Here is a 21907-nt window from a genome sequence, read left to right as displayed (position 1 = left end):
CTTTTCTTGCATCTTCAACAAAGCCATTCATTGAACCTCAGCTAATCCAAGATTCTGTTAGGGGTGAAGTTTTCGTTTGGGGTCTTTTTGTTGTTGTTTTGGTGTGTCCCGCCTCCCCCTTCCCCCGCCCCCCTTCAGTACCCTGCCTCTTCCAAAAGGTTCTCTCCTCTACTAATGCCACCTGACAAGTTTTGTTTGAATCTCATCTCTTCAGCTCCTAGCTCAAAAATACTGTGTCTGTATTTATTGCCAAACAGATTCTGTATTTTTTTATGCCTCCTGACTCCAAGAGACAAAGTTTTCAATGAAAATTCCACTCATTCAACAGCAACTTTTTCATTTTGGTTTTAGCTGCTAGGAATCTGCCTGCATCTACATCAGATGTGCCTGTAATTTCTCTCTAGAGAACTCCTAGGTTAGAGGTATAAAGGGTTACATCTCTGTAATACCAACAGTTTATCAGTTCCAGATGCATACAGAATCCCAAATCCTGTGTTTACAAATTCCAAATATTAGAATACTTTAGGGGAACAGAAAACAGGAGGGGAGCTGGGAAGCTTCAGGGTTGCTTTATTCAGATGAAAGAGGGCAAATCTGGATTTGCCCTCACTGCATTCAAATCTGCTGCAGTTAAGAGCCAGAGCCAGGCTTTTGCAAACTAAGCAAATGATATAGCCTACTATACTACTACTACAGAGTAGTAAGTGAAATGCACGCTATCATCCTCCATCTAAGCAGATATGAGCCAAACGTTATTTAACCTTTGAGTTTTTTTAATATTTCCCATAACTGTAATTTAAAGCAAGGCTACAAGGGACATGTTTAAGGGAAGTCTCTAGTACTTTCCATTGTGTGGGGAGGTGGAGTCTTACCAGCTTGAGTGAGAGTTTCATGAAGAGAAGGATGGGAGTAATAAAATAGAATCATTTTATTCACTTGCTACCTTTGATACTCTGGGTTGGCCGAGGAAGCAAAAGATAAGGCAACACAGTAGCCTAAGATGTGCTGTGGCTCTCACAGTTCCCAGGGTGGACTGGTATAAATACAAAGGCAATTGTGACTAACTGTCCAAATGAGCTTCACAATGAAGAACTAATCAAAACCTCCTTATGACTTCCACTGGGACGAAGCAACTGTACATATGCTGATGCTTTAAAAAAAGGTGAAATTGGAAGAAAGCATATGACTCAAACATTCCCCCTTTATATAATTAACTGCATTATTTTTAGGCTTTCATTGAGCAAGCTGTCTGATGGAGGCAGGAGCAGCACAATTCACAAGCAATACTCACTGGGGTTCAGTTACTATTTCAAATGGAAATGAGGACTCGCAGGAACCTCATAGCAAATCAGTTTCTTTCATGTTCTTGCTACAGCAAATTTATATTTTCTTTACTGTTTACCACCTAATAGCTTTTATGAGATGTAAAAGACAACACACTGTAGTAACAGATTTTAAGTGATATTTTCCCTGCTGCTTGCACAGCTTGTTTAGGTTTACTGAGGAACAAGTTTGAGATATGACCAAGGAGGAGACCTGCATACCTAAACAAACCTGTTTGTTCAAGTCCTTCAATCCAAAAAGGTAATCAAATTCACATTTTTTCTGTACACCTAACCATGGAACAGCAGCCTTGTTTCCTACTTCCACACAGATCAGGAATTTGCTATTCTACCTTAGCCTATACCCAGAGGAACCACAGCAAAGCAGGTAAGCTCCCTGCTCCCAAGCACGTCATTGCCACCCTGGAGAGTCATGACAATAGCAACATAGTTAGTAGAGAACACAGTTTTCAGAGAGCTTCTCAGATACTTCATGCTAAATTCCACTGATGTTCAACAAAACATATATTTCTGAAAAACGCTACCTACAAAAAGCAAAAAGGCAGACACCAAGTAATACACATTCCAGCTTCATCCTTGTGTATTAAAAGGGAAATTTTTAATCTTTTTATTTATTTATTTCTAGGAACTACCAGACTTGGCACAAAATAAAGTGTTACTTTGTGTTACCCCTTACATTCTCAAACTAATCACTCCTCTTAAGTCATCTATAGCAGCTATTACTCTGCATCATCTCTTGCTACTGAAAGACTAAACACGCTGCTGATTTTCAGGAACATAAAAGTTAGGATTTAAAATGAGGAACTAGGAAGTACCGTACTCATTTTCTTGCCACAGCTCACCTTTTACTGGGTAAGATCAGGGCATTTTCAGGGACCCTGTGCATAAGGTCATCAGTGCCTCTAACCTCTTGCACAGATGGCAAAGGAACACAGCAAAAGGTCAGCTGTGCCTTTGTAAAGGAACAGTTCTACACCCACAACTGCAGTTTTGCAACCTAATTGGGTTAGCTTCCATGAGTACATACCTTGCTGGTTCATTTTATTTCTCACTGTAAACATCCCTCTGCTGAGTTTTAGCCCCACTCTTGATAGCATACTGTTAAAAGAGAGAAAGCAGAGAAAATCAAACAGAAAAATACTGAAATAATTCTGAGTAACAGGGGCCAGGATAACGAAACACATAAAAGTCATGAGTGGAAAATGAACGTGAATACGTTTAGGTTAGAAATCAGAAGAATGCTTCCATCACGGCAGAGAAACAGCTTCCCATAAGAAAGAAACTTAATTCCACTTAAAGTTCAGAATATGAAAGAGGTTATATTGCACAGCTATTGTAAATGAGGCTGGACAAGCCCCCCTAGACCACTGGGTCTCATTCCTTGCAAGGCTAACACTGCAGTTGGATACTTCTGTACACCGCGTTATGCTTTCATTATGTTGTACAGTTCCTTCTGAAATCACTGAAAGTTGTGCTTACATTTCTGAGGGCAAATCTGGGCAATTTGCCTTTAGCCTCATACCACTGAATATACTTCCCTTTCTCCCTCCCTGCCCACAACTTTAAGAATTAAGCTAGGAACATAAATCTCTATTTCAGATTTCCTTGGTTTAGACAGACTAAACCAAAATGCTCCCTGCCCCTCTCAAACATCTATAGCAATGAACCCATTTTAGAGCAATTTCTTCTCCTATGGATTATACTAGCCAATGAAATAGATATGTATTTTCTCTCCACATTAATTCAATTTTGTAATCCAAACTAGAGAAAGACTTTGGTTGCTTCTGTATTCTTCATGCTGCTGTGGGTCCTCAGAAGACAACTGAAGTGGTGAAATGAATTTGGAACACTGGTTTTCCTCAAAAGCTTTCTCACAGAAAGCTTTAGTGATCCTTCCACTTGAGACTGCTCAGCAGACAGTTGCCATTAATTACTGCATGGGAACACGTGGCTAGATACACAAGACAAATCACACATTAGTGATTTAGTTGATTTAGAACTATGGCAGAAGGAGTTGGCTTTCTCCTGTTGTCTTGTATGCATCACTTCAAATTCCTATAGCATTTTTACTGGCCTGGATATAGATAGAAGCAGGTAGGACTCAGGAGTGAAGCTGATGAATCCCAAGTCACAAACTGACTTTAAGCAAAGTAGGTAAGTGGAGCTTTGCCAAAACCATGAGCCTCTCATTGCTACACCACACATTACTAATCTAGAAGCTGTAGCAAGTTTAAACTCACCATTAAACCTGGGTCTAAATGGAAGCCAGTGTCTTCATGGCCTAGAAGAAAACTAAGTTGATTATTAAGAGGAAAAGAGTTACAGCCTTGCTGGTGCAAGCAGCAGTAAAACCAACTGCCAGTTCTCTTGGAATGAGAAGACATATTGCAATAAGAACCACATTTTCTGTAAGAAATCTCAGAGAGCGTTACTAGCAAGTTGTCTCTAACATCTCAGATTTATAGCATGGCTTGGCTCAGAACCACTGTAATTTCAGAGCTTCCTCACAACAGAAACTGTTATTAAAGTTTGAAATTCTGGCTAAGGCTTTTACCCCTATAGCAGTTTATTATCTCCCTCTCTTCTAGTGCTGGAAGCCCAACAGTACAATGGTCTCCCTAGGTTGTATGTTAAACCACGTGTAATAACAGTTCAGAGCTACAGTACCCACCTTCTAATAAAGCACATTCTGCACAAGCCACCGGGGGCATGTGAGGTCCTGAGGTCAGCAAAACACATCATCTCACTCCATCTTGATCTCTTCTGACATTAAGAGATCAACAGATAAGAAAGGAAAAATTTTGCCCTAGCATGTCCATAGGTAGAATCATGCATTTATGTGGATGTGATGTGAAACAGTAATGCAATGAAGGCCGGAAAAAAAGTCCAGGGAATTTTCCATTTTATTCCTTATAAATTATGACTCACAAAATGTATGTACGCTACTGTTTGCCCAGAGAACAGCTCCTCTAGACACAGTTGAACTAGTTATAAAATGAGTTAGTGATGGTGAAACAACAGTTTGCAAATGCTACCCAGAAAGTAAGCTAATTTTCAGTTTATTAGGATAGGGATTTCCCACTGCATCTGGCCCCCTTCCCCTGAGAGAAATGAAACACTTTTCTAGGAGCAAAAGAACTCAGATCCAAAGGAAGAACTACATTGTGACACTCCCAGTCTCCCAGTTGATTCTTCTGCCCAACAAGTCTGAATTTATATATTGATATATGGAAGAAATCCCCTTGTAATGAAAAGGAGATTAGAGGTTAATCGTTGCTTTAACAATAAAATAAGAAACCACTCACAAACCATTTCAGTCTTATGGGTTAAATGGAAGCAGCTGTCCATGTGGCCATTGTGCAAACAAAAGTGTGTCAAAAAAAAAAAGAGCTATTTCTTGGTGGCACAGAAGAACAGATAGAACACTAGACTGTTGTCACAAAGGGACAGACAGGGAGGAAGGTTAGAAGGGACAGTTCAGTCATTTATTCTGACCCACTGGATTCTGTCAGCAATTCATTTTAACCCCTTCACATCTATATTGATACTATCAGTGCTACATGGGTGAAACAAAAAACCACACAGGAAGACAGTTCCTTAATAGTGGTGTCTCAAGAATTTCTAACAGCTGCTGCCTGCTGCATTGACTGAAATCAAGTCTCTGAATAAATCCTGTGAAATCCAGTATTTTCCCCAAGAAACATGTCTGGGATTATCCCATGAATTCCACATGCACAGGATACATGCAGCTTCAAAAGACAGTTCCCTGCTGACTGAAGGAAGAGCAGGTATTACAGTGCTTTTAAGTCTCTGCAAACAATATAGACATCATACCCTTTACTGTATTACTCTATAGACTCCAATAAATCTGTGGAATTCAGCTTACCACAAGGCTACTGTTTTTCAGAGCAAGTGACCCAATGACTGGTATTTATTTGCCGAGACAAACTCCATTTAAAAAAAAAAAAAGAACAAAAAAAGAAAAAAAGAAAAAAGCTGTGCTATTCCCCCCTCATCACCACAAAGATGACATCTTGCTGCCAATCTGCCTGCCAGGAAACCATCTTGAAACAATATAAATACCACAATCTATAGGCATCCCTCCAATGCATTAATCAGGTCATCGGAGTTCAATAACTGACAGCATCTTTAAGAACTGGAAAGGATAAAGCTGTGGTAACAAGGCACAGTCAAGATCAGTCCCCAGGGCCCAGTTAGTTCTTAGTCTCCTTTGGTTTATTCCTTTTTCCTTTAAAAAACATACAGCAATACCATTTTTTTCCTCTAGTGTTTGGGTTTAAATTTACTATTTCAGAAAACTTCTAAGTGCAAGCAAGGCCTCTCAGTTTGACACACACACACAATGGAAAACATTTACCACCTCACTGAAGGAAACGCAAGTCCCCTCACACATGAGCCAGGAAGAGTCACAGACTTCTGCCTTGACAGTTGAGTTATCCATATAAACCCTTAAAAAGGCACTGAAAGAAGTCTGGAGATAATTAAGTGGGGCATGACAGTGATTTGAAGATTGGGGGAAATATATGTATATATTTATATTAAATATATAAATATATACAAAAATATATTGCAATTGTAGCCAAAAAATGTACAAAGTTCAGTTTAAGATGGTTACAACGTTTGTTATGAGAGAGTAGAAATACCAGATGCTAAAGTTCTCAGAGAAAGACATGGAAACTAAGGGCTGGAAACTGAAGCTACAGAAGTCTAAATTTGAGGGTGCCTTTCTTCTAAAGCATGAGAGAAGGTATCAAATGAGAAAAAAAATATAAATAAAGCATTGCATGCAATTTTGGTCTCCTATCTTTCTTTCTTAAACGAAAAAGCAGGTGGCTTTCTAGAAGTTGTTTTAATAACACAGCGTATTGAGTATAAGATCAAAAGGCACAGACTTCTGAAAAGCAGGGAGTAAAAGCAAAAGCCCAGGAAATCCCCCCAAATTAAAGAAACAAACAAATCCCAACTATTCAGTTCTATCATTTCAGTATAGTTCTCCATTCAAAAAAGTAAAAATAAATAAATCACTGCACTGGAAGTAAGCAGCTGTTCATTATCTTAGAGTAAACTCTTTGGAGGCAGTGACAAGGTCTTCCTCAGTGTTTGAAAAGCAGCTAGCATAACACAACTGGGAAGTTAATTGTTGCACTACGTAACACTATAATACAAAAGCGAGCACTCTGCTTGTGTGCTGAATTTAAGTTAAACAGAACTGTTTAAAACAGCAGCACCTAGTCCTGACACTAAACTTAAACTCAGGTATTGTTTTTGTAAATTGAAATTCAATATTTGTCAAACAGTTCAAAACTTTTAGGTTTTCTAGTGAGTTGGGGGGAGGGTTTTTTGGTTTGGTTTTTTGTTTTGGTTTGGTTTTTTTTGGGGGGGTGGGGGTGGTTTGGTGTTTTGTTTGGGGTTTTTTTTGTTTGTTTGTTTCCAGAACTCTTTGTCTCCTGTAAGCCTGGAAACTGCAGAGCAGTTTCCCTATAAAACATGTTCACATTCTCTCATTTGAAGATGGAAAAGAGTGATCAACTGTCACCTGGAAAGGGCAAGGTTCAGGGAGTCCATGCAATAAGTTTAAAGGGTGATTTTTTTAGTCTTATTCATTTGTCATGCTACAAACTTCCAACAGTAGCTAGTAATGGCTTCATGTCCAATTTATAAGCATCTAAAACTCTTCTTAGTCTGCAAACAAGGTGTAATAGCTATGAATAACAAGAAGTCAGACTTAACCTTTTAAAACCTTTTATGTTGGGTCTCTCATTGTGGAAAAAATTAGTATTTTGGCTTGCCACTAAATTAATTAGATATTTTTGAGGTAAGTAATCCAGCTGAGCCAACAGAACTAATATTAATGTAATATTTTTGCTCTGTAGTTGCATTAGAGACTCACAGAGAATTGGGTTAAAAAATACACCCAAGAATAATTCTCCAGTGAGCTCCAGAAAGTCTGCATATGAAGCATGCAGTTTAAAGGTATGAACTTCAAGATTTGATAATACCTAATCATTCTTGTGGGTACACTGACATTTATAAGTGACTTTCCCATTTCTATTCCTCCCCCCTACCCCGACACCCAGTACATTAAACTATACATAGACTAAGGCTATGTTATGAGTAATTCAATTATATTCACTCACAATTTTTATCCAGCAAACTCTGAAAATGATTTTAGTTAGAATAAGACAACCTTGCATTCAGAAATGGAATCAGAAGATTCACCTTGCTTGCCTTTTTTCAGGCCTTAGAAAGGTCCTTTCAGACTTCTTTCCCTCTGATGGTTCTTTGTAAAGCGTTTTGAAATGTAGTGATGAAAGTAATAAGAACTCTGTATTTGACCATACCATTTGAAAAACATTCTAGTAGAAATCCTGCAAATAATTCATTCATTAATGTATTTTTCAGTTAGAAGAACAAATTAATATATTGAAGTTACTGATCCTCAGAATCAGACAAATGAAGTCTGGCTGGAACAGCTACATAAAACTACCAGTCTTACTGTAAAGTCGAAAATGACATCTAGATAACAAGCAAAATCCTTCTGAAGCCTAGCACTGACAACAATTCCACAGCTACATAACAAAGCCTCCACAGAAACAAATGATCACAAAAGATCCTGATAACCACTGAAGTTTCAATTGATAAGAAATCCCTTGAGAATGGATTAATCATATACAGGACTAAGTCTTCTGCATCTTGCAGTCCAGATCTTTATAACACACCACTGTTTCATTTAACATCATTTCCCTTGCATGTATTACAACGAAGTGATGAGATACAGGTTTTCACTACAGATATTATTCTAGTCAGCTTTGATGAAGAAATTTCTCTGGACAATTTCACTTTCTTTTTCTTTGCAGTAACTCTTAAAAGTATACAACACTACTTCATTATTTAGGTCCTCATATGATGAGGAACTCCTGCAACTCATCAGCAGAGTCATCACACTAAGACAGTTTGTACATTTCCAACAGCTTTCTGGTCCAGGCAGATAGTAGTTTCAACAACAAAGCACAGGCACATAGCTAGATTTGAAGCAAGATTGGTGCAGCACTCACAGGTTAAGTAAAGGCTCAAACAGACAAGCTCTGCAAATGTAGGTGATTCTGTTTACAGAATGCAAGGTGACTACTACAGCAGGGGACTGGATGTGGCCCAGAAAAAAACCACAAACCACCATACAATCAAACACTCCAGTCCTATGCTCCTAACTAAAAGGAAAATACGTGACCTTACTGATAGAGTGCAAAGAGAGCACAGTACTAGGTTTATTCAGCTATCTAGGTGTTATTTGTTAATATTAGCTTTGACTAGTTAAGCAATATTAATGAACAGTAACTTGTTCACATATCTTGTTTAAATACTGGCTTGCATCTGCAAAAGCATCCCTTCAAAGTGCATCTGTAAGAATAAACATTGTACCTCTTTTTAAAATGCATGCACGTGCTTTACGTAAGAACAATCTTCCCGTAACTGCACAGAAATTAATGCAAACACACTTCAGCTCCTGTAAACATGTCCACAGAGACCACTCATATAACCACAGAGTATTCTCTTTAGGTTTTTCCATGTCTGCAAAACTGGAAAAGCAAGGCTATCTTCTTCCTGGATGTTTTCAGTGTGGGGGTGGGGGGTGGGAATTTATACATATTCTATCCCAGGATTTCATAAGTGCAAAGTTTTATTCATCACTGCCTATACTGTGTGTAAGCAAAAAGTAATATATGTAGCTATGTAGCTCCATTAGCATCTAGCACAGCTACATGCACAGCTTGTGCCTTTCAATTTTAATAGATGGCTTCCGCAGAGTATTGCAACATTAATAGCTGCCATATATCAACAACACATGAGGACATTTAGAAACACTCAGTATTTGCCCACATGGGAAAAAAGGGACAGTATAGTATCAGGCATTATTCTAGATCCATATACAGTTCTGCAGCAGAAAAGAGACTCCTAAGTATAAGCTACCTAACAGGCAGCCTTTATAGCTTTGTGTTGTAACACAAAGAATGGCACTGATGCTAAGGGTGAAACAAAATCAGTGTCCAGATATTCAATTTTAAGAAAGGAAACTGTATAAGGATGTGACAAGAAAGAAAGAGGACACTAAAAAGGAGCAGTTCAAAAAGAAATAAGCCTCAGGGAGAGTTAGGAGAGTACTGCAGGGCATAGGTCAGCTCTTAGAAAATGGATTGCTTAAGTAAAGGCAGGGAAGCCCATAAAACATGGCAAGCCAAATGTAAGCAGGAAATTAAGAGGGCTAAAACACAATCCAAAAAGTGCCTCCAAATGAAGATCATGGTGCTAGTAAACAGCTCTTTAAATATATCAACAAAGGTGTAAAAGGGGAAGACGAGGATGATAAAGCTGTAGCAGAGAAGCTCAATGAATTCTTTCTATCAGCCTTTACTATCAAAATCTTCAGGGAGATTTGCAACAAAGAGTGCAATGGCTGTGGAAATCTTGCAGAGGAGACAGACCAATCTGAAGTAAATTCAGGAAATTCTCGACCAAACAAGGAAGTTGGATGTAAATAAATCACCGGGACAGAACAATGTTCACACAAGTTCTGAAGAAATTCCAATATGAATTTTAAGAAGCACTAGCCAAGGCATGTAAGCCAGCATTATAGAAAGCCTCTCTACTGGAGGACTCGCAGATCCTGCCTGTGTAACTTCCAGCCACAGGAAGGGTTGTGCATGGGAACCACAATGGCAAGTCTGACTACACTTACAGGAAGAGCAAACACATTAGAAAGAATAAGAAAGCAAAGGATGGAGTTTAACAGACACTTTTTAAAATGGAGAGGAATCAGCACCTCAGTCCCTCAGATCAGCACTGGAACTGATGGAGTATGTTCATCAGTGACAAAACTGTGAAAAAGGTTGGCAGGTAGGCTTTAGTGTAGACAAATTCCAAGTAATTCATCAAGGCAGTACCAGCTGTAACCATTCCTACTCAGCAGCTGGAGCCGTCCTTGACAGTCCTATACAGTCATTGGTTCAGCGTTCAGCAGCAGTCAAAGAAGCCAGCAAAATACAGGGCATGATCAGAAAGACAGCAAGACTGCATTTCTGCCACTTCACACAGCCTGAATGCTCCCACAACTTGAGTATTGTTATCTGCTCTCCACATACCAAGGAGGACATAATAATGTTAGAGGAGTGCAGAAAAGGGCAACCAAATGGAAATGGAGCAGATACTTTACGTGGGGAGATTAAAAGGGCTGGGATGACTCAGCCTGGAGAGACGGCTGAGGGTGGATATGACCAGGTATAACAAAAAAAAACCAAACAAAAAATAATTAAAAAAAATTATGAGCTGTGGAATACAATCCTACAACACTAAAACAAGGTGGAACTCAATGAAACTAACAATAAATCTATTTAAATAGAAAATACTTGTTTACTTGGCAGGTTACAAGCTTCTGGAACCTACTGTCACACAAGGCTGTGAATGCAAAGGATGCCATGCTTTCAAAAAGGAATTAAACTCCTGGACAACAGGTCCATAAATGGACACTTAAAGGACTAAACATCATGTATGCTCTAATATTCTTAACACAAGTAGGGAGATAAGTGGATCTCAAAAAACAGCTGTTGAAGAATCTTCTGTTAACTTGTCAGATAATGCTGGGCTAACTGGAATGCTGAAGCAGTTTTAATGCTACAGATATTATTTTTTTTAGGTAGGCTTGGTATTTGCACATACACCACCACTACCTGAAGATAAACAATGACCAAGATTCATCAGTGCTTCAGAAAACTACCTCCTGCCACTGTGATAACCGGACTAGAATTCATAGCATGGTTTAATACAGGAATATTGGTTTAGAGATCTGCTATCTGCCAACATGTTGACCATTGTCTCTTAGTATCTGATGATACCTACCCATAAACAACGCAATAAAATGAAATATACAAACGGCTGGTATTCTTCCTCCTGTGTAGCTTCCAGATTAATTTTGTTATTTTGTCTCTTCTCTAACCCCAGCATAGGAGCAAGCTGATAGAAAGCAACATATTCATTACCACTTATGACAGGGGTGGGAATGGGACAGGGACAGATACGAACACCAAACAACAGGAAATAAAACAATGCAGACCAGTTACAGGTGCCAGAGCTTTTTTTTTTTTTTTTTTTTTAACGCCCTTCCTCCTGAAAGCACCTTTTACATCTGTAGACACAGTACAGACACCCATAAGAAATTATTTTACCTACCCAGGTAAACCAAGATTTTAATTTATTTTTTAATTAATGACAAAAGTTTCATTTCAGAAGTGTTTTTTAAATGAATACCATCTTTGAAAATAGTAAGTTATTTATAGCTCAAAAAAATTTAATCAGCAAAGCTGTATTTCCTGTCTTGCAAGTGAAATATAAGCTCGAACAGAAGGAAAAAAAATACCTCACAAGAAGTGCAATTACAGCAAGTTTGTCTTCAAGACAATAAATCCTTTGTTTTGAGATTCAATTTAGTTCACTATCTTGTAACTGCCAGTTTTAAAAGAATTTTTTTGGTTTTGGGAAAAAAACACAGCTCTATGCTACACAGATCAAAAACTAACAGGGCTTGACAAACTTAACTCTTATACCCGCTCTTGACATATTATGTCTCAAAACCTTATGCTTGTAATAAAACCAGCTAGAAAGGAACTAGCACTGGAAAGCTAGATAGTGAATTCCGTTAACCACAGAATGCATAACAGGCATGAACAGACATGAAACACCATGAGTATTTCCCTTCATTTGGTGAGAAGTAGGCTATGTTAATGTAGTTCCCTACACCTACACTACATCAATAACCATACATTGTTAACGTAACATGAGTACTTGCCATTCACACAGGATCCTGCACACTGCTCATACATTGATGAGCAAAGCACAATATAATAAAAAAACTCAAAACAATATAATGCCAAGTACTAAAACATATTGACACGTTCATGTTTACTTTTACAGTCTCAAAGTGGTGAAGAGTTTGCAGTTAGAGGATGGTACATTAAGTCTAAGGTCAAGATCATGCATGTGAAGAAAGGAGTAATGTCCTCACTGTTTTACCTGGAAAACAATTTGAATCTCTCTGACTTTCTGTCCTTGGTGTTGAGATGCCATGCAAGTCATTAACTTTTGCAACTTCATTTTCTGGATGTCACCATAGTCCAGTCAGGAGTTGAGCCCCTGCTTCTGTTCAGGCCAACCAGTACCAGCAGTCTGGCCTCCCTGTCTCACCGCCCACAGCTATAGCTTGGAAATACCCTGTAGAAGTAATATCTGACACAAAACTGGAAGTTGTAAGAGCTAAATGGATAGTTTGAGAACAAAATAGTTTTAGTCATCTGACATTAACCAAATAATGGCATAATTTCAGGTAAAATGAAGGAGTAATACTTCTGCTGACTAAGTTTAGATGCTTTTGAAGAAAACCCATATAAAACAGCCTTTTAAACAGCCACACCGACCTTTACTTTGCATGAGATGTGCTTAATCAATCAGTAAGTAGCCCCAGTACCTATGTTCAGGTTGACTTGCTCATGTAACTTGAGTAAAATTCCTCATCGGTTGCAATAAAGCTTTGGTCCCACAGGTCAGGGCTGAGGCAAAATGGAGTAAGTGCTTTTGAGCCTGCCTGGCAGCCGCTCAGGCCAGCCACTCTTCAGGGCACGGCACAGCTCCTGCCTCCTCACCTGAGGGCATCCCCTCAGGGATACTCGCTGCCATCCCTCAGCCGCACCTTTATTCACATCTCTCACACTGACTGGCAGGAGTGAGGTGGGCAGCCTGTCAGGAGGCCGCCAGCCGCCCCGAGCTGGTCCCGGATGGTTCCCGCCAGCTCTGGCACCCAGGGGAGCCCAGTGGAAATGCCACCACACGCCAGAGCCTGACCATCATGCCAAAGCCATCCACCAGAAAAGTGTTTGGACACAAGGTGTTAGGGAAACAAAATGGCAGCTGCTGAGGGGGACACACACTGTGGGGTCCTCCCTGGCAAAGGGGGCAGCGGCACACCCGAGGGACGGCCTGGCTCAGCGCCACCGCGCTCTGTAACCCACAGCGAGCGTGCAGCAAGCGGGGACTATGAGGGAAAGGGCTGAATAAGTATTTATGCAAGCGACTTCATAGTTGTTTGTGGTGGTCTTGTTCCTCACTATCTGAATCAGCGATCAGAGGTTTGTATTGATTGCCAAGGAAATAATAACAAAAAAATTAATTCTCTGACGCAAACTGGTCTTGGCAGCAGCACAGAGGTAGCTTGCCACAGACTCTTCTGCAAGACAGAATACTACAGGCTGTTAAGGCACATCCCCGAGCAGGGCTGAAGGGAGCACAGAATGCTAACTCGGCAGCTCCCCTGGGAATGCTGAAGTTCAGGCTTCAAAAACTAGCAGCCTCCTCCATTCAAATGTGTTCACTCACAAGCATGGGTGTTTTCACAGCAACAGGAAAAACTGCTGTACTGCAGAGGAACAGCAAAATGAGTAGGAAGACAGGGAAATTAAGAAAATGAAACAAGCCTTGTTTCACCACTCCCCTGTCAGTGAGAAAGATGCACCCAAATATTCATAGACACGCAAGCCAGGATCTCTTCCTAAAAAACCTGCACGATACACGCTCAGATATTTGCTTGCCTCTTACTGATAGGAGTTTAGTCAGCACTAAATACCTCCAGCTGGTTTCAAGTTACAGACAGGGGAAGTAGTACCATAAAATTCCTCACAGCCACCCAAACCATTACTCTTCTATTTTCTTCCATGTGGGGTCATCACACCCCCTCTGGAAAGCTTAGAGGTATGATACCACTGCAGGCATCTTCAGAGAGAGCCTAACAATGGCGTATTATAAGGCTCGTTGTAACATCCTTTCAATATTCTTAAGGTCCAGTGATTTAGAGGAGAGGGTCTTTTGTGTCTCCTGTCAGTTTCAGGAAGCTCCTGTCGCTGGCATGGAGACTGCATATGGAAGAGAGCTGCTAAATAGACCAGTTAAAAGAATATAGGCCCAGTTTCGCTCCCACATTACTGAAAACCATGAATGCTGCAGCTCCGTTGAGGTCAGAGGAACTGCACTGCTGATGCTGGGGGCGAGACACCCATACACCAGCTGTTACATTTCAAAGCCAGGGCTCCCTCTGCCACGGTCTCACAGGATACACCCCCTGAGGCCATCACAGCCAGAACGTCAGCATTTAAACAGTGGCAACATGTGCACAGGCAGGTCCCACCAATCTAACCCACAACAGCACTGGAGTAAACTTACAGTGCATAAAACAGAAAAGGTTTCTGACCTCCAAAACTAGGCTGGACTTGTACTAGTGGTGTGAGGAGGTAGTAACACTTTCAGACACAAGTATTGACTTAATACCTTCTTCACCTCCTTCCACCAAAGTAAAGGAAACATTATTATAAAAGATCTAAGGTAAATAACCTTAGTAAAGGTGGCCATTTTTGACAAATTTCTCTTTCCTGTGTGTTTTAAACTCAGCTTGCTTGTTGCTTTGGTTTTGTAACTTCCCTTTTAATATAAACAGTGCAAGATCATATAGACAATAGTTCCCTGACCTAGACTTAGAGTGCTTCTTACAGAACATGCTCTCACACTTTTTCTTTACCTAAACAGACTGTTAATCCTTGTTCAGGATTCATCTGAATCTTGTTCAGAGATGGTTAGTAATTTTTTTAGATGACACTGATTCCAATTACATGACATAAAAGATATGAATAAAAAAAACTTTCCTTCAGTATTTAGCAAACTGTTTGTGCCGTTATAAGGAATCAATGGCATTATATATTTATTCTGTTAAGAGACAAGCAACTTCGTAAGAGTTAATACTGCAGAAAATATGATTATACAACTATGGATATTTTGTAATGGGGCATTAAAGCAGGCATCCTGGTTATTTGCACTGCATGTTAACACAGTAATTGTGACTGTCAGTAGATACAGAAAATGTCACATCCTTGTCTCACCTTGTTTATCTATTGTTTTGCACCATGTGCATTCATCAAGTTTATAGCACTTAAGAAAGCAGTATCACCTTGAAATCAAATACAACAATGTCCTGATCAGAACTAAGAACTGGTAGCTGTAGTTCCTTTCATTCCTGCTGCTTGCAAAACACAACTCTTACAGGCCCAGAAGCAAATGAGAAACTTGCAATAGTTCCAGGCAGATAGGAACAGCCAACTCGCAAAACAGGGATCTTTTCATTATTTGGAACATCTAAGAGAGCGTCTGTGCCAGACCAAGTACCACCGTGTCTCTCAAGCTACTCAAATCCTGCTCCTCTTTGTAAGGGTATTTGTAACTCAGCCCTTGGTCTCCCCATTACCCACTCATCCTTAATATTTTGCCAAAGTTAACAATCAGGATTGTGATTTTTGCTACTTAACAGCATTTCCCACTGAAAGCTGGATTACACTGGTTTAGACAGTATATAAAAAGTCTTGGGATAAAACTACAGGCTTGGCTGTCAGATTATCCTCTACATAGTTGCAGTATCATTTTTGGCACATCTTTCTGTTCAGATATCATTCTGTCACTCTGCAGATACCCCAGATCACAAGACAGCTGACGAATAACAGAAGCAGCAGTAAAAAGACAACTCAGGGCAGTGGTCTTAACCTGCTGTGCAACAATTAGAAATAAACTGCGGTGGGCGTGTAAAACAGCACACACCATCACTCACTCTCCTCAGCCAGGAGGTCTGCAGCTTCAGACCACCTGTGGACTCACTGCAATTTATCACGTTTCAAAAGAAACTGCAAATGATGCACATGACTTGCAACTAAACCCTCTCTTCCTTCTCCCACAGGTTATATCTTCCACTTTCAAACAGAATTTATGGTCTGTTCTAATCCTTCCTTGATGAAGAAAATAACTGAAAGCACCCCTTGGAGACAATTCTGCATCCTGTGGCACATCAGCTTTATCACAAGCCCTAAAAATGCCTTTGGCACCAGAAATCCTGTGCATACAAAACAGGACTTCAGTCTGAATAATTAGTATGCCATCAGCTGGCCATGGTTTTGGCAAATGAGTGAATTTAATCCAATTATAGCAGAGGTGACGAGGTCAAGCTGACTTACTGAAGAATCACCAGCAAGACTGTCCTCAAAACACAAGACACCACAGTTTGCTAGACTTATTTAGAGAGCTGACACACTGTAGTAAGGTTTAGCAATGCTCAGACTTGTTACAACAAAGGTAAGTGCCAAGAAAGTACTTTGTGCCAGCAAGCAGAAGAGGAAAGGGATTCAGCAAGAGCACACTTTGTAAAGCACTTTGTAAGCCTAAGCACTTAATTGCATTTGGCAAGAGCTGCATCCTATTCCTCTCTCAGAAGTTGTTTTATCTGCAACTTGATGCTCACAGCTACAGCAGTGAATGGAGTGGGGGAGGAGAAGAAACTGGGGGAGCCAATGAGAAGACTACAACTACCAGTCTGTCTTTGCCTAACTACCAAAGCAAAACATGAAATATTGGTATGTGCAAGGGCTGATCTGCACATCTGATGACTCTGGAGAGCTCCCGTGTAGAAGCAAGTGAAGACTGCCTCGCATCCAGGCTCTTTGATCACCTACAGGGGCAGGGAAATTTGTTGTGGAGTTACACACCTGTATTTATTCTTTAGCATTTACATAGGAATGGCTTGACTTCCAGACATTCTGAGTGAAACCATATAGGTTAGTGTAAATTTGAAGATACAGCCAGAGTTTTTGTTTCTTTTCCCTGTCTCCGTTTATAACGCAGTATTCACAAATATGTTACGATATGTTAACCCCAACTCATTGTTCCCACATAAATGGAAGACTCAAAGGTAAATAATGCATCAAGCCTCTTTAATTAAATAAGAAGCATGGAGGAGGAGTTTCTGCAGACCCTTTTAAATCTTAAAGCCTGCCAACTGGACGAACAAAAGGTAGATTAGGCTCACATGATAAATCCCAGTAAACCTGAAAAGCCTTTGTTAATAAGTCACTAAGGGAATTTTTTTTCCCCTAGAATTTCTGCTCACCAGAAGTGAGAGTTAAGATTATTCGAGCGGGTTTGGTTTCCAGCAGCATTAAATGGGTATATCCCTCACAGAGCTCTAATCTCCTCATTTCTATAGAACTCAGTTCTCCTTTCATTCCTACTAAAGGAGAACCAGTTATTTCTAGCTTTTATAGGGAGCAGCTGCTGAAACTTCAGAGGCAAAAAAACCTTTATGAAATCAGTCAAGATTCCCAGGAAAATTAAACTGAAATTCTATATCAGGTTTAATAGCAACAACAGAGGTACAAACATACTTTCATTTTGGTATTTCTTTCATGTAGCAGGTTGCAAATGATCTTTTAAATTTCCATTCATAAGTTAGCATTCAGTAGCTTGTTCACAGAGCTAAATGACCTGTTAGTCTAGCAATTAAAAAACTCCTCTGTTTGTAGAGATGCTTAATGAAGACATTATTAGAGACAGACCTTGCTGTAGCACATTCAACAGACCCTTTACAATTGCCCAGGAAAGACTGAGATTTTAGCAAATTCCATCCTGTAATCACAGACAACATAGACAACATGCAAAGCTGTGATAAATAAATTAATTAAAAAAAAAAGGCCAGAGTCCATCCTACCTGTTTCCATCTGGCTTCACTAATTAATTCTTTTCAGTACTACAGATTAATTGTAACTTCTCTGCATGCAGTGCTGAAATCCAAACAGCATATGTAATCCTAATGTACATTACAGGAGCATTTCTGTCAGTGAAGGAGATGAAGGCAGCTGTACAAGGCTTGCTAAGATCCCACCTGGAACAGTGGATGCCACTGTCATCATTCAGTTCAGAAAAAGTCTTAAAAAGTCTACTACAACAAGTGTAGCAACATGTTTCTAGAGCAGCGAGAGAAAGGACATTCTACCTTCCAATGGGAGGTTTAAAATGAGTAATTTAACATCAAAGAGAGAAGATGGTATTAATCAGCCAAGGGGAAGGAAAAAAATTACCTTTCTTACCTCCTAACTCGTATCTGTGGAGTAAAGTTTGGAAAAGCTATTGAGTACAGCTCTAAACACAGGAAAAGCAAAAAACTGCTTTCACTATGAACTTGACAAGTTTATGAAGGAGAGGAGCAGAGTCTTTTTGCAAAAGCAGGATGAAACTGTCCAGGATGCCTTCCAGGCCATGCTCAGGCCCAAAACAAACTACCTAGAAGAGTCCAACAACCACAGACTGTGGCTTCTAGCTCTCCAGCGTCTAACCAAAAACTTTAGCCGCCTCCCTACATGGCTTTCAAACAGAGCTTCTGAGCACACTTTCTGGATTTGGACATCTATAACTTTAAGGCGCAGCATTTGGAGCCATTCTGAACTCTATTTACATCTGCATTTTGTTTTAGGAGGACTCTGAAAGTCATTTGTAGCTGTTGGTTTATAGTCTTTCTAATACAGTGTATTTGGCCTGCATAAGGATATTGGTATGGATTTTGATTGACTGTAAAAATAGGATCATCGCCCAGAGGAAGTCCTAAAAATCTTAAAGGAGGAGTCAGGGACAACACAAAACAGACCAAAACCTGGTGAAAAATCATGTGTCTTAAATTTAACTTAAGCCAATGACAATACGTAATCATTGCTTCAGACTTTATAAATTCCCTTTCAGCATTATACGAGCAAAACAACAGAAGTTCACCGATTTATTTCCTTCATCCTTCCTTGCATCATGTAGTAAGGGAACTAAAGCTATGGAGAGATGCTTGCAACAGCAAAGTATCAGATTTCTAACTTTCTTTGCAGCAGACCTTTTAAGATTTCCCTATTAAGACCAATAAAAATTGGGTCAGTGATATTAACTAGCGTGAGCCTCCCACATTTATATAAAATCCTAGCTGTGATGTATATTAAACCAGGTGGGGTTTTTTTCTGCTCATGTCTCTCTCAAAAGGTGAGATACTATCAATATATTTGCTGCCTATCCTAGTGCTGGTCCTCTGGTGGCAAGCATTCTCTTACTGTGACTAACAAGATTATCCCAGTTATTGCTGGAGTTAAAACACTTGTCTTGTAGCGTCAGAATGAAAAATGTTAAGGATGAGTGTAACACAGGTGTATTATGGAAACGTGTTACAGTGAGCACTATGTTACAAGCTGCAGTGCACATAGTGACTAGCTACAGAAGAAAAGTGTAGTTTGAGGGAACAGAAAATACTGTGGATATGTGCCAGATGAAAATTCACTATTCATGCCATCAAAGAGTTATTAGTAAATTTAATTCTGATTTAAAAACAGAAGGCTCCTAAATTGTGCTCTTAGAGCCTAGTTGCAGGAACACCTCAGCAAATATAAAGTTGCACAGGAAGACATTTACCATATTTGGCAAATAAAAAGCAAGTCATTATAAGGACAATGAGAAAAAAAACCAAACAAACTAAAGAACTAAAAAAAAAAAAATGTGTGCAGGAAGTAGGGGGAGGGAGGAAGTTGTTCTGTTTGGGATTTAAAATGTGAGAAGAATTACTCTTTCCCTTACAGCTTCACTGACAGCAATGGGATTTCCAGCACTTTCACTGAGAGGTGGCATCATTTTGGAGAGTCTTAGCAACTCCATGCTGACCTTCCATGCTTGGAGGGTCAATGCTTGGAAACCCTCAGAAGGAGGGTGCGTGGAACCAGGTATTTGCATTTATCTTCTCAGCTATTCCCTTTGTAGGGAGCATAATCCAGACTTCAAAACATTTTTTCTGCTTCCTGGCTCTGGTAGAAGCATTCCTATGGATTTACTATGCAGAAGACAGGAAGGGGGCTAAAAGGTATCTTTACACTGTAAGTGAAGGGAAGAATTCTATCCTTTCGTCCCTGGTCTCCAGCCCCTGGTAGTGTGCCATGCCACTCCCTTCCAGTTGAGTGCAGGGAGCAGTGCCAGGCCAGAGTCCAGATGCCCACATACAGGAAAGAGGATTAAATGGCAGAGAATCCCAAAAAGCATATTGCCCTATAGCGTGAGGGCAGCACACAGAGGAGCTATTTCACCTCCTCCCCCCCAAGTTAATGATTTTAAGCATTCATCTCCTTCCCCCATCCTCGTGCAGTATAAGTGGTGCCACCAGGATTTATCCTTCTCTGATACCCTAAATGTGCTGCGCAACACAGCACAAATTACTTTGAGAACAGCAGAAGTTTTAAAAAAGCCCCAAAACACCACCACATACATTTTGTCCAAAAAGTGTGAGAGATGCAGATGCACAGCAAAGGAACACTTAACTCTACGTGCACCTCCACATATACACCCTTGAGTTTGAAAGGCTCAGAAGCCCAAGGGAGAGCCAAAGCGATGATCGTTACAGTCTAGGCTATGAATGCTTGTTCTTAACTATCCTTTGCTACCTGCCAGCAGGGAACAATAAAACCATAACAACTCACACATAAAAGATGACAAGTACTTACTACCAGGCTCGCTTGCTCCCGGGTTAAGACGCTCTGGGAGGGGAGCCGTAGGTGAGCACCTCTCCCGGCAGGAGCCCGCCTGCCGCTCCCGCATGGGGCGGGATGGGAGCTGGGTCGAGCCACCCGCAGGGAACCGGCAGCTCCGATGCTCCAAGCCCGGCATGTGCCCGCAGCCCGCGCCGCTGGGCTGACCGGCTGCAGCGCGGCCACCTCGTCCCTCCGGAGCGGCAGGTTTCCCTCCTCCTTCCCCGCCTACTCTACCGCCCCCTCCGGAGGATGCCCCGGTACCCCCCGCCGGTGCCCGCCCCTCGGGCTTCCCTCCGCGTCCCGGGGCGCAGCCGGCAGGGACGGCCCGGCGGGTCCGGGCAGCGCCGCCGCAGCCACCGCGCCCCCCCCAGCCCCGGCCCGGCGCCTCCGGCCGCAGCCCACCTGCCGCTCGGCCGGGCCGGCCGCCGCTGCCCCGAGCGCTGCGGGAGGGGGAAGCGGGCAGCCCGCGGGGGAAGCGGTGCCCGGCGGCGATACTCACTGCGGCCGGTGCGGCTGCCTTAACTCCTGCCCTGCGCCGCCAGCGCGGGCTGCCGGCCGCCGCGGAGCCTTATTAGGCAGCGGCCGCGGGGCCGGGGGGAGCCCCGGGCCCTGCACAGTGAGCGGCGGCGGCGGGGAGGGGCCGGGCAGCCCAGCCCAGCCCAGCCCAGCCCCGCACCTGCGGAGCGCCTGCCCGCCTGCCTGCCCGCCTGCCTGCCCGCGGGGAGCGGAGTGCGCAGGGGTGCATATGGGTGCTGTATGAGATGTACACAGAGAGCTGTCTAGGGATGTGGCAGCTGTATAAGGTGCCTATGGGGATTGTACACTCTGTGTGTATGGGGACCGTATGGGGTGCACGCATGGGGAAGCACGCAGGGATGTGTTTATGGGCTTGCATGGGATGTGCGTAAAATATGTATGAGTTGTATGTATCTTTTCTGGGGCGGGCGTATGGTTTGCATATGGGGGAAGTGCAGTAGAGGGTGTATGCGAAGGTCGGTATGGGACTTGGATGCGCTGCCTAAGGGGTGTGTTTACAGGAGTGTGATATGCATGGAGAGTGTAGGGGTCTGGATGGAGCTGCAGCCCCTGCCAGCCACT

The 21907-nt window shown here is 41.5% G+C and overlaps 1 protein-coding gene across 1 annotated transcript in view; it reads right to left on the bottom strand.

Moving 5' to 3' along the window:
- The window catches only part of MYLK (myosin light chain kinase), a 216341-nt gene extending 195346 nt beyond the window's left edge, over positions 1 to 20995 (bottom strand). The window contains 1 exon segment of the mRNA XM_037396821.1: positions 20783 to 20995. Within this exon segment, the coding sequence (XP_037252718.1) occupies positions 20783 to 20945 (163 nt within the window). The 5' untranslated portion in view covers positions 20946 to 20995.
- Positions 20996 to 21907: the final 912 nt, after the last annotated feature.

This window comes from Falco rusticolus, chromosome 8, assembly GCF_015220075.1.
Source record: "Falco rusticolus isolate bFalRus1 chromosome 8, bFalRus1.pri, whole genome shotgun sequence".
NCBI classification, from domain to species: domain Eukaryota; kingdom Metazoa; phylum Chordata; class Aves; order Falconiformes; family Falconidae; genus Falco; species Falco rusticolus.
Note: the sequence above shows the minus strand (reverse complement) of the source record. Positions and strands in the feature narration are given on the sequence as shown.